Genomic DNA, 14,035 nt, shown 5'->3' with positions numbered 1-14,035 from the left:
GGGAGCTCCCTGTATACAGAGATATATGATAACATTCTGTCTGCAGCAACCACTAGAGGGAGCTCCCTGTATACAGAGATACATGATAAGATTCTGTCTGCAGCCATCACTAGAGGGAGCTCCCTGTATACAGAGATACATGATAACATTCTGTCTGTAGCCACCATTAGGGGGCGCTCCCTGTATACAGAGATACATGATAAGATTCTGTCTGCAGCCACCACTAGGGGGAGCTCCCTGTATACAGAGATATATGATAAGATTCTGTCTGCAGCCACCACTAGGGGGCGCTCCCTGTATACAGAGATACATGATAAGATTCTGTCTGCAGCCACCAATAATTTTCTGGGAGAAATAATTCACGTTCTGGAACAATTTCAAAGGTGCAAACACTTTTGGCAATGACTGTAGATGAAAGGATAGAATTAGAAACTACTCGTAGAAGCAAATTAACAACCACAAATTATCAGGAAACTGGGGAGGAGCCTCAATAAGAGGGAGGAGCTTTGAATTCTACATTAATTTCTTTTGCCAACAAAATGTCCCCATAATAATATTAATGATAATAATAATGGATGATGTTTTGGTGACCGAAAGTACAGTGTATGAGTCACACATCACCCTTTTGCCCACATTAGCAGCTGTCGGCACGTTGGCGCAGAGTCCACCGCCTGTCGTGCACTGTATTGTTTCCCTGGGAGACCTGTGTTATCTGTTGACCGTCTGCAGAACCAGGGTGGCTACTTTTAGTAACACAACCCTGTCTGGTGCCTGAAATATCCGCTCTCCTGTGCCGCACATGTGCCAGCTATCTCGGCTCAGCTCACTTCTCCATTAGATGGAGCTGCCACATTCCATGCAGGGCAGGGGTGGGGTGCCACCAACTCTGGCGCAGCTCTATCTACCACCGCATGTACCAAGAGCCAAAAATGTGCCCATGCACAAGTGGTGAAACTTTTCTCTAAAGTTTGTGGGGTAGCGAAAGGGGAGATATCGATTCAGCCAGGCTATTTTTTAGCTGCCCAGATAAGTGGTGCCAGAGGTGCCAACCAACCGTCCTCCACCATAACGAGGCATGAACACAGGAAAGTATGGCTGAATTTATAGCAAAGGACCCCCATCTATTATATCTGTGAGTGGTGCGGGGGTTGGGGGCCTGACCTAAAGTGATCCAAGATTACTCTGAGCTGAGAAATAGCATGTGTCCAGATATGACAAGGAGCCCCCTCAGCTATGCCAGGCAGCTGTTCCCCGGCTTCCAGGAGAGGCTCACATGTCAGGAGCCAACAGCGGGCAGTGAACCTCATCCTTAGTCCGGATAACTGCATCCACAGGCGAGTAACCGGCTATAGGGAGATAGTCACGGACTATAGAGCTATTTGGCACTCGATCACAATAGTGGTAGCCGGTGGTCGCAGGGATAGCCACCACATAGAGAGGTAGTCATTGGCTGTAGAAGTAGTCAGAAGAGGAAATCACCAGCTGTAAAGTCATCATGGCTGAAGAACAGTCTTACTATGAAGACAAAATATCTAAAGACATTCTCACCAAGGAGATCGATCTGGTGGACAGAGACCCAAAGAAGATAAATGAAGATGTGGTCAAGGTTTGTCCTTCCTCTTCTCTATTTCTTCCTTTCTCTCTCTCTTCTTATCTCTCTCTTCCTTCTATCCATCCATTCCCTTCTTTTTTCTCTCTTTCTTCCATCCATTCCCTTCTTTTTTCTCTCTTCCTTCCTCTCTCTTCCTTCCATCCATTCCCTTCTTTTTTCTCTCTTCCTCTCTCTTCCTTTCATCCATACCCTTCCTTTCTTTCTCTCTTCCTTACTCTCTCCTCCTTTCATGCATTCCCTTCCTTTCTCTCTCCTTACTCTCTCTTCCTTCCATTCATTCCCTTCCTTTCTCTCTTCCTTCCTCTCTCCTTCTTCCATCCATTCCCTTCCTTTCTCTCTTCCTTCCTCTCTCCTTCTTCCATCCATTCCCTTGCTTTCTCTCTCTCTTCCTTCCCCTCTCTTCCATCCATTCATTCCCTTCCTTTCTCTTTCTCTTCCTTCATCTCTCTTCCTTTCATCCATTCCCTTCCTTCCTTTCGCTCTCTCTTCCTTCCATCCATCTATCCATCCATTCCTTCCTTTCTCTTTCTCTTCCTTCCTCTCTCTTCCTTTCATCCATTCCCTTCCTTCCTTTCGCTCTCTCTTCCTTCCATCCATCTATCCATCCATTCCTTCCTTTCTCTTTCTCTTCCTTCCTCTCTCTTCCTTTCATCCATTCCCTTCCTTCCTTACGCTCTCTCTTCCTTCCATCCATCTATCCATCCATTCCTTCCTTTCTCTTTCTCTTCCTTCCTCTCTCTTCCTTTCATCCATTCCCTTCCTTCCTTTCGCACTCTCTTTCTTCCATCCATCCATCTATCCATCCATTCCTTTCTTTCTCTTTCTTCCTCTATCTATCTTCCTTCCATCTATTCCCTTCCTTTCTCTCTCTCTCTTCTTATCTCTCTCTTCTTATCTCTCATCCTTCCATCCGCTCCCTTCCTTTCTCTGCCATCCTCTCTCTTCCTTCTATCCATCCATTCCCTTTCTTTCTTTATCTCTTCGTTCCTCTCCCTTCCTTCCATTCATTCCCTTCCTTTCTCTCTCCTCCTTCCTCTCTCTCTTCTTTCCATTCATTCCCTTCCTTTCTCTCTTCCTTCCTCTCTCCTCCTTCCATCCATTCCCTTGCTTTCTCTCTCTCTTCCTTCCCCTCTCTTCCATCCATCCATTCATTCCCTTCCTTTCTCTCTTGCTTCCTCTCTCCTCCTTCCATCCATTCCCTTGCTTTCTCTCTCTCTTCCTTCCCCTCTCTTCCATCCATTCATTCCCTTCCTTTCTCTTTCTCTTCCTTCCTCTCTCTTCCTTTCATCCATTCCCTTCCTTCCTTTCGCTCTCTCTTCCTTCCATCCATCTATCCATCCATTCCTTCCTTTCTCTTCCTTCCTCTATCTATCTCTTCCTTCCATCTATTCCCTTCCTTTCTCTCTCTCTGTTCCTTCCTCTCTCTTCCTTCCTTTCTCTCTGTCTTTTCCTTCCTCACTCTTATTTTCCCCTCTCTCTTCTTTGCTCTCTCTTTTTTTCTCTCTTTTAGTTTTTTCTTTCTCTTTTGTTCTCTCTATCTTTATCTTTCTTTATTTCTATCTGTCCATCTATCTGCATGAAATAAAGGACAGATGCCAGGACGTATGGCTGTAGGATCAGACTACACAGTGTTTGTTTGTAGTCTGTCGTCATAGAAACACATAGCTCTGCATAGGCGCATTAGACACAAATGATAACAACAGCAAAAAATGATGAAGATTCTTTCTTAAATTGCTTCCTTTTTCATGGTGGGCAATTTATGGATTACCAACTTTGAATAAAACTAAAATTTTACCTAACAAGGGCCTCTCCTCTTTCTCTGATAACCAAATTTCATGTTTTGGTTGCCATAATGTGTGGGCAAGAAAGAATCCATGGTTTCACTTTGCCCGTCCATGTTGGAGAAGCGGCTGCTGATATACGGGGTGAGGTGCGGTGGAGGCTCCATCCTCTCCGGTTCGGCACAGAATTACAATCAGAAAGCAGCATGAGATCTTAAAAATTAAAAGGAATTATAACAAATAGGGGGTCATGAACTGGGGAGGGGCGGCATTTTTGGGCCCGATTCATCTTGACGAGCGATGTTCACTCTGATCTTGATGAGATGTGCTGGAGTCAGATGCCCCTGATTCATGGAGAGTGGACAAGTGATGGGCACCTCCCTGCGCTCCTCACCGCACGTCCTACTCCAATCACTGCTGGAGTAAGATTTGTGGAGTAATGAATATGGTGAGCAGCGGACACCACAACCCCCATCCCGCCACAGGTATGGAGCTAGGTGATAATGGTACGAGAACTGCAAAAGTTGTAAAGTTTTAGCGATGCATTGAGTTGCACCAAAATGATTCAACTTTTCTAAGCTTTTTACGACAGAATACTAGTGAAATAAGGATAGCTACTTACAGCAAAATGGAACTGCAGCTGTACACTACCTAGGCCAAAAACTACTACTCCAAAAGGATACAGCTAAGCCCCCACCAGGTGGAGGCATCCCAGGTGCAGGAGGAGCAAATCACACACACACTTCCAAAACATGGAGGGGGCAATTGCTGGAAGGTAAAACTGCACACTTATGGCTTGCATAAAGCACTGTTTACACTTGCAGACGCACAGTCACAAACCCGCAGCCTGTTAACCGACGCCCATACTATTAGATCAGGCAGGCTGCCTGTGTACCATCTGTGTATCATACAGGGACAAAAACTCTAATATGCAAGGCCTAACAGAAAGGGGCCTGGCTGTATCCTGTACAAAAAAATGAGGTTTTTAGTTGGTCTTATGGCCATAAGACGGAAGCCTACAACCCTCGTCACGGGAGCCTCATCCTTGTAGGTGCCTACACTAAATATAATATATTAAAAAAAAGCAAAAACCACATATTCCAACCCCTCCATGGTTTGGAAGCATGTGTGATTTGCTCCTCTTGCACCTGTGATGCCTCCACCTAGTTGGGGCTTAGCTGTATCCTGTTGGAGTAGTAGTTTTTGGCCTAGGTAATATACAACTGCAGTTTCATCTTTGCTGTAAGTAATGATATTTATTCCTCTTTTTTGTTGCTTTTTTATATGAAATAAGGATAGAAAGAAAGAAAAAGAAAGATAGAAATTAAAAGAAAGAAAAAGAAAGAAAGATAAGGCAAGAAGGAGAAAGAAAGAGAGGGAAGGTTTTGGGAGTAAGGTAAGGAAAGGAAAGAAAAAGGAAGGGAAGGAAGGAAAGGAGGGAAGGAAGGAAAGGAAGAAAGGAAAGGAAGGAAGGAAGGAAGAAAAGGAAGGTAGAAAGGAAGGGGGGAAGGAAGGAAAGGAAAAAAGGAAGGAGGGAAGGAAGGAAAGGAAGGAAGAAAAGGAAGGAAAGGAAGGAAGAAAGAAAGGTTTAGAAGGAAAGGAGAGAAGGAAGGAAAGGAATGGAGGAAGGGAGGTAAGGAAGAAAAAAAGAAAGAAAGGTTTGGAAGAAAAGGAGAGAAGGAAGGAAAGGAATGGAGGAAGGGAGCAAGGGAAGGAAGGAAGGAGGGAAGGATGGGAGGAAGGGACGGGAGGGAGGAAGGAAAGAAAGTAAGAAAAAAAAAGAAAGGATGGAAGAAAGCAAGGAAGACAGGAAAGCAATTAGGGCAGGAAGGATATGAGATAGATAGATAGATAGATAGATAGATATTCTAAACTTTTTATGATAGAATACAAGAGTGAAATAAAGAAATATAAGACATAAAGGAGAAGGAAAGAAAGGAGAGTGAGAGAGGAAAGAAGGAAGGATGGAAGAAAAGAAGTAAGGAGAGATAGATAGATAGATAGATAGATAGATAGATAGATAGATAGAGGGATAGATGGATAGATAGATAGATAGATAGATAGATAGATAGATAGATAGAGGGATAGATAGATAGATAGATAGATAGATAGATAGATAGAGGGATAGATAGATAGATAGATAGATAGATAGATAGATAGATAGATAGATAGATGGATGGATGGATGGATGGATGGGTGGATGGGTGGATGGATAGAGGGATAGATAGAGGGATAGATAGATAGATAGATAGATATTTAGTCTTTTGATGATCTTCCTGATTCCTGTGGATGCTGCTATTATGTGAGATTATTGTTTTCTTCCTGGAAATAATTGATTTGCGGTCAGAGCAGTGAATGTGGCGCTCGCTGGCGGACTTCCACCATCTGATAATTTTTATTACACCAAGTCCCTCATTTACCATTGTACTGCAGAGGAATTGTCAATACTGAGAATGAAGCAGAGGAGGTGATGCTGCCTCTGCAGGCAACATGGGGTTAACTGGTTACCCTACAGCAGAGCTTCAAAGAGAATTTGGGGGGAAGTTTCTAAACCTGCGTCCTCTTTCATGTCCCCCTGAATCACTAACCATTCTGTTTGATAGACTTCCTCACAGGAAGAAGGAGAAACTTTAGTAAATTTCCTCTGAGTTGATTGCCGTCATGGGATCCATCACTGGGAGGCTGGGGGTTATACTTCCCGGATGATGGGGAATCTACAATGATGAGTCTCCTGCTGGTAAGACAAGTGATGGGATTTCGGCCCCACCAAAAAAAGGTTTAGGGCCGTGCCCATACGGTCGGCGTGTTCTCAATATACACTTGAAGTATACTGAAGCCGGAGTCGGAGCCTGTGCATTCCGCTATCTTACATCCTCTGCGTTCATAAACACGGCGTGGCAAGAGTAGATCCCGCACCCAACAGCAGATCACCACGCAATCAAGCTCACGGGACGCTTCAGAGGAGACCGCACGCCATAGAGCCTACAATCTACAGTTACATCTATATCCTCTAAATCACCATTTTAAGTGCTTATTGGCGAGCCCATGATGTGACTGTGGGCCACCAATGGGTTGCTTTGACAGCAGGGGGTCTGCTGAAAACCTTCATACTTATCATTACTCCCTGTGGCCGGAATTCAAAGGAGACTGTGATTTTTACCATATACAGCAATGCTGTGGCACTGCTGTATATAGCACAAGCGATCAGATGACTACAGCTTTAGGTCCCCTAAGGGGACTATTAAGAGCAGTAAAAATAAAAATGTTTTAAAAATCTGAGAAAAAAAACCCATAAAAGTTCACATCACCCCCTTTTTGGCCCTAAAAATAAAGATAAAAAAATTTCAAAATACACATATGAGGTATCACCGAGTTCAGAAAGTCTGATCTATCAAAATATGAAATAATTACCCAGATCAGTGAACACTAAAATCAAAAACAATTCAAGAACGCCAAAATTAAGTTTTTTGGTCGCTGCAATGCCACAAAAAATGCTGTTACAAAACATCATATCTATCCCAAAATGGGAGAGTTGGAGACTCCAGCCTATGTGATTTGGGGGTCCTATCACTGTGGGGGTTGGAGGGTCCTGTCCTTGTGATTTGGGGGTCCTATTATTGTGAGGGTTGGAGAGTCCTGTCCTTGGGATTTGGGGGAGCTTATCTCTGAAGTTGGAGAGTCCTGTCCTTGTGATTTGGGGGTCCTATCACTGTGGGGGTTGGAGGGTCCTGTGCTTGTGATTTGGGGGTCCTATTATTGTGAGGGTTGGAGAGTCCTGTCCTTGGGATTTGGGGGAGCTTATCTCTGAAGTTGGAGAGTCCTGTCCTTGTGATTTGGGGGTCCTATCACTGCAGGGGTTGGAGAATCCTGTCCTTGTGATTTGGGAGCCTTATTTATGTGGGGTTGGAGTATCCTGCCATTGTGATTTGGGGGTCCAATCTCTGTGGGGTTGGAGTGTCTTATCCTTGTGATTTGGGGATTTTATCTCTGTGGAGTTGTAGGGTCCTGTCCTTGTCATTTGGGGGTCTTATCTCAGTGGGGGTTAGGGTGTCCTGTTCTTCTGATTTGCGAGTCTTATCTCTTTAGGGTGAGAGTGTCCTGTTCTTCTGATTTGGGGGTCTTATATCAGTGGGAGTCGGAGGTCCTGTTCTTCTGATTTGTGAGTCTTATCTCTGTAGGGTTGGAGTACCCTTCCCTTGTGATTTGAGGGTCTTATCCGTGAGGGGGTTGGAGAGTCCTATCCTTGTGATCTAGAAGTCTTATCTCTGTGGGGTTTGATGGTGTTGTCCTTGTGACTTGGGGGTCTTATCTCTGTTGGGTTGGAGGGTCCTGTCCTAGTGATTTGTGGGTTTTATCTCTGTGGGGTTTGAGGGACCTGTCTTTGTGATATGGGGGTCTTATCTCTGTATTGTTGGAGTGTCCTGTCCTTGTGATTTGGGGGTTTTATCTCAGTGGGGTTTGGAGGTCCTGTCTTTGTGATATGGGGGTCTTTTCTCTGTAGGGTTGGAGTGTCCTGTCCTTGTGATTTGGGGGTTTTATCTCAGCGGGGGTTGGAGGTTCTGTCCTTGTGATTTGGGGGTTTTATCTCAGTGGGGGTTGGAGGGTCCAGTCCATATGATTCGGAGGTCCTATCCCTGACTTGTTTCTGTCTCTTCTTTGCACAGCTGGACTTTGAAGACGTAATCGCGGAGCCGTACGGGACCCACAGCTTTGATGGTGTTTGGAAGGCCAGTTATGCCACCTTCACGGTCACCAAGTACTGGTGCTACCGGCTGCTCTCCGCCCTGGTGGGCATCCCGCTGTCCATTATCTGGGGCGTCCTCTTCGCTCTCATCTCCTTCTGTCATATCTGGGCCGTGGTTCCGTGTGTGAAGAGCTACCTGATAGAGATCCAGTGTGCCGGCCGGACGTTCTCCCTGTGCATCCGCACCTTCTGTGACCCGGTGTATGAAGCCATGGGGAAAGTCTTCAGCGCCATCAAAGTAACGCTGCAAAAGCAGGGCTGAGCAGCTCCGAGCCCGGCACATTGCACCGAACCCTCAGCACTGCAGGCGAACATTCATTTTCTATCGATTTTTACACCTTCCTGTTTCTTCCATTATTTGTTGTGCTCCTTTTGTCTACAGCCTGACACATTGTAACGACTCAACACCTCTGTTCTGTTTGTTTCTTTTATAAAGGGGTTTTCTGCCTGAATGTAAATCAACCTTGTAAATTTTGCAACTTTCTAATAGTTTGTGTTTTGATTTGTGATAAATGTTAAAACCTCTGCTTGCTGTCAGTAAATGAGGAGATTCGTATTGATATCGAGAGACTGAAAACCTCTGCACTGACCTTATTCTTCTCACTGCTGGAGGTTTGTTACAGTTGTACCCAGTCTATACAATCGGAGCTAAACAGCCTGTACCCCTGAGACTTTGAGAATATGAAGATTTGTGCTGCTTCGCTCAGATCATGGAGGTATGTATGGACTAGATACAATTGTAGCAAACACTCAGCTGTGAAAAATATTAGGTGCAGATCTTTAGTCTCTATGTTTCTATTCACTGACATCAAGCCATGATACAATGCATCCATTCTTGTCACTTTCTCTCCTGCTGAGGAAACGCTGCTGATTTAGTTAAAATGATGATTAATAAGTAGCGATGGGCGATCCCAAACTCTAAAGTTCAGAGTCCATACCGGATACCTAGCGTCTGGCACGGACCCCGAAAACGGACTACTCAGGGAACTCTTTGTAACTGTTTGTATTTGGCCACCCAGATAATTAAAAAAGGAAAAAGAAAGAAAATAAGTGATAAAGCAGGAGTGTTATACTTAGTCACCCCCATGGCTGTAACACTATTTCCAGGTCCGATAATTAACCCTCATGCATATTCACTGCTTGCCCCGCCCAATGGCAGCCCCGATGTCTCTGATTGGTTTGCGTTAGATTTGAACCCCAGCCTGTGTGACAGTGTCTTTGATTAGTTGGAATCACACACTGTCTGCGTCACTATAGTGGTGTAAAAATAAATAATTCGATTGGTGTAGGGTCCCCCCCGTATATTGATACCCAGCACAGATAAAGCATACGGCTATAGGCTGCAGCCCCCATCCTTTATCTTGGCTGTGAATCAAAATAATGTGGCTTTTTTAAATTATTTAAAAAATTTAAAAAAACAGCATGCAGTCCCCCCTTCCCAATTTTGATACCCAGGTATGATAAATCCGACAGCTGGGATCTGGTATTCTCTGGCTGGGAGGCCCATTATTATTGGCACCCCACAGCCTAAAAATAGCAGCCTGCAGGCGCATAGAGTTGTCGCAGCCGTTAGATGCGACAATCCTGGCACTTTACTCAGCTCATCCCAATTTCCCTGGTTCGGTGGCAATCAGGGTAATAAGGGGTTAATGATAGCTCATAGCTGCCATTAAGCCCTAGATTAGTAATGGCGAGCATCTATGAGACCCCCTCCATTACTAATCTGTAAGTGAAAAGAAATAAATACAAACAGCGAAAAAAATCCTTATTTGAAATATAATATTAAAAAAAACACTTTTTCCAATTTATTAACCCCAAACACCCAGGTCCGATGTAATCCACATGAGGTCCCACGGAGATCCCGATTCTGCTGCATACTTTCCACCACACAGGCAGAGAACATGACCGAACGCTGTGGATTCAGGTAGACTGACAGAGCTGCAGCTGTGACATCACTCAGTTTATCTGCGGTCACAGATGGAGGTTCCGACACTACCCCACCTCACCTCAGGTGACCTCATTTAGTTCAGTGCCCTCACCTCCGGTGAACTGAGTTCAATCAGACCTGCATCTCCTGGCAGAAAACAATGGGGGTTTTTTTGCCAAGAGATGCAGATACGGTGCTGAAATTTATACACCATATTCCTCCACCAATACTGCATGTCCTGGCAACAAAAAGGCATCAAAACGAGATTCAAGCCTTCATTAGCTATGTGGAGCTGACAGGAGCGGCGGTGTCTTCTGCAGCTCCGGTCACCTTCATGCAGCAGAGCTGGATGCAACGCTGGAGGTCCGTGGATTACGCCGGACATGGAGGGCTTTTTCGGGCTTATAAAATTGGTGAACCAGGCAATTTGTTAGTGTTTTTTTTTTCTAATAAAGGATTTTTCGGGTGTGTGTGATTATTTACTGTAATTTACAGATTAATCATGGAAGGTATCTCGGGGAGACGCCTGACATGATTAATCTAGGACTTATTGGCAGCTATGGGCTGCCATTAACTTCTTATTACCCCGATTTGCCAACGCACCAGGGCAAATCGGGAAGAGCCGGGTACAGTCCCAGAACTGTCGCATATAATGTATGCGGCAATTCTGGGCGGCTGCTGACTGATATTGTTAGGCTGGAGGGCTCCCCATAACGTGGAGCTCCCCATCCTGAGAATACCAACCTTCAGCTGTATGGCTTTATCTGGCTGGTATTAAAATGGGGGGGGACCGCACGCCGTTTTTTTTAATTATTTATTTATTTATTTTACTGCACAGTATAGACCCGCCCACCGGCTGCTGTGATTGGGTGCAGTGATACAGTTGTCACTCAGCGTGGGGGCGTGTCTCACTGCAACCAATCATAGGCGCCTGTGGGTGGGGAAAGCAGGGAACACGAGATTGATTAATGAGCGGCTGGCATATTCAATGTAACTGTTGCCGCATATTCTCTGCACAGCTGTTCCTCGCCGCGCTGGTGATCGGGGAGCGGTATGAGCCGGGGAAGAAAAAAAACGAGCGCAAATGTAAGTATGACTGAGAACAGCAGAAAAAAAGGTAAGTAGACTGAATTTAATTAAAAAAAATAAAAATAAGATCGCTAGTGTAAAAACGCACACGCACGAAACGTGCTGAATACGGACATACTCCGTGTGCGGTACATGCAGGCACGGACCGATAGACTAAAGCGGGTCCATGCCTGAGTGCTGCCGGCCAAAAACGGACATGTCGTCCGTGTAGAAAAGCGCACACACGTACTTATCACACGGACACACGTTCCGTGTGATTTTACGTGTGTGTGCCATCTACCATTGAATAACATGGGTCTCCGTGTGTACGTGTCTCCGGTACGTGCAAATACGTACCGCACACGTACAAATTACACGGATGTGTGTTGCGGGTCTTAACAAGTGCTCGGCTTTGTGAGGAGGAGGTCAGGTGTTTTCAGTCACTGAAAGCTCACAAGAAAGTTCTCATTCTCTGACAGCAAGCGGAGATAGTGAAAACTGTGTTAAAAAACTGGAAAAGTAACTAACATTAAAAGGGGCAGAAGATGTCATTATCCAGGGACTGAACTTTATACACAGGAGACACCGTCACTTTAATAAATTGTCACAATGTTCTCTGCAGCCGAAAGGACAAAAAGAATTATATATAAAGAAAAATCAGTATCAGCCAATAGGATTAGATACACAGTTCAGTAGAGAGTATCACACATGATAGGATTAGATACGCAGCTCAGCAAACAGTATCCCACAGGATAGGATTAGATACACAGCTCAGCAGAGAGTATCACACATGATAGGATTAGATACACAGCTCAACAGAAAGTATCATACAGAGGATTAGATACACAGCTCAGCAAACAGTATAACACAGGATAGGATTAGATACACAGCTCAGAAGACAGTATCACACAGGATAGGATTAGATATACAGCTCAGCAGACAGTATCACACAGGATAGGATTAGATATACAGCTCAGCAGACAGTATCACACAGGATAGGATTAGATACACAGCTCAGAAGACAGTATCACACATGATAGGATTAGATACACAGCTCAGCAGACAGTTTTACACAGGATAGGATTAGATACACAGCTCAGCAGACAATATCACACAGGATAGGATTAGATATACAGCTCAGCAGACAGTATCACACAGGATAGGATTAGATATACAGCTCAGCAGACAGTATCACACAGGATAGGATTAGATACACAGCTCAGAAGACAGTATCACACATGATAGGATTAGATACACAGCTCAACAGACAGTTTTACACATGATAGGATTAGATACACAGCTCAACAGACAGTATCACACAGGAGAGGATTAGATACACAGCTCAACAGAAAGTATCATACAGAGGATTAGATGCACAGCTCAGCAGACAGTATCACACATTGTAGGATTAGATACACAGCTCAGCAGACAGTATCACACATGATAGGATTAGATACACAGCTCAGCAGCGCTCTGCAGAGAATCATTTAGCACAATTCCTCATCTACATTTGGTTGTATCCTCCCGCAGAGCTGACAATATCTTCTCACAGATACCAGAGTCGCCGCTGATTATATATCATTATATCAGAAGACTTTTCTGTTTCTGTCACCATCAGACGTGTCAAATAAAGAAGATATGGAGAAATCAGCACAGCAGAAGCGGAGAAATCTAGAATCTGCAGACACCATTCACACTCGGAGGGTTATTGGGTTGATTTAGTGCTCAGTGCAAGCTGTTGTTCTCTGTTATCTGCTTGTGTAATATAATAAAACAGGGTGATGCCAGCTATGGATCCATAGAGAGAGGGAGAGCACGGACCCCCTTATATCCTACTATGGGTAAATGAGGGTCTATTAACTTGCATTATTCATGGGGTCTGGAAATAGTGACTTGAACGTGCAGACACAGAGGCGTCCTATTATTATTATTTTATTATTATTAATAATAATCTATATATATAATTGCCTTATTCTGTCTGTCTGTCTGTCTGTCTGTCTATCTGTCTGTCTGTCTATCTGTCTGTCTGTCTGTCTGTCATGCTCCGAAATTGTGTCCTTACGGTGACACAAAGCTGATTGGCCGCTGGGCTCGCCATGGCCCCTCCCCCCCACACGGATTGGCCTCTCGCCCCGGCTCTCTGCAGGCCCCGCCCCCCTCACGCAATGCACGCTCGCTCTGGCCCAACTGACACGGAGCCGCGACTCCCAGGTGAGTACACACTAGTGATGGGAAATCTAGTTCATTTTGGTGATTAGTTCACCATGAACTAGTTCACTGAAAAGATTAGTTCAAAAGATTAGCTCATTTAGTTCATCTAGTTCAGTATTTCTCTCCACCCTATCCTATGAGAAGCTGATAGGAAATGCATCATGTGACCTGTTAACTAAATGAACTATATGAGCTGCTGAACTGAATGTTCTACTGAGAATGAATCAGGACAGTCTAGTTCAGTCTGATGCATCTCACTCAGCCCAGCAGCGCCCCCTGTGTAGAGTACTGACCCATAATGAATGTGTATGAGGGAGTGAGAAGCAGTTCAGCAGCCACCATTTTGAGAACAGAACAGGAGCCAATGGTAAAGATTTTAGCAAGACGGATCTAGGCTACAGGAGGGTGATCCTCTACAGGAGGCTGATCCTATCACACAGACAGGTGAGGGGCATGAACCACACACAGAAAAACTCTCTCATACACACATATGAGCTGTGTCTGTCTACTGTGCAATTTCAGTATTTATTAATATTATTATTACTATTATATTTATATTTGATGTGTGGTCTAGTGTTACTCCCTTCTTTTCCAGCATCAGGGGCTATAAAGAGCAAGTGTGAGAGCAGGAGCCTCCTGGAGCTGTAGAGGGTCACTCTCTGTCTCCTCACACTGCTGTTTAGTTCAGTATT

General features: G+C 44.6%; 1 protein-coding gene across 1 annotated transcript; it reads left to right on the top strand.

The window, feature by feature from the left end:
- The first annotated feature begins 900 nt into the window (after positions 1-900).
- CAV3 (caveolin 3) lies at positions 901-8,698 on the top strand. The gene is made up of 2 exons (XM_075320766.1): positions 901-1,606; positions 8,058-8,698. Exons 1-2 carry the CDS (start codon positions 1,496-1,498, stop codon positions 8,397-8,399), a joined length of 453 nt encoding a protein of 150 aa, XP_075176881.1. The 5' UTR covers positions 901-1,495; the 3' UTR covers positions 8,400-8,698.
- Positions 8,699-14,035: the final 5,337 nt, after the last annotated feature.

Source organism: Anomaloglossus baeobatrachus, chromosome 8 (assembly GCF_048569485.1).
Source record: "Anomaloglossus baeobatrachus isolate aAnoBae1 chromosome 8, aAnoBae1.hap1, whole genome shotgun sequence".
NCBI classification, from domain to species: Eukaryota; Metazoa; Chordata; class Amphibia; order Anura; family Aromobatidae; genus Anomaloglossus; species Anomaloglossus baeobatrachus.
The sequence above is the reverse complement of the archived record's forward strand: the minus strand, read 5'-3'. Positions and strand labels throughout refer to the sequence as shown.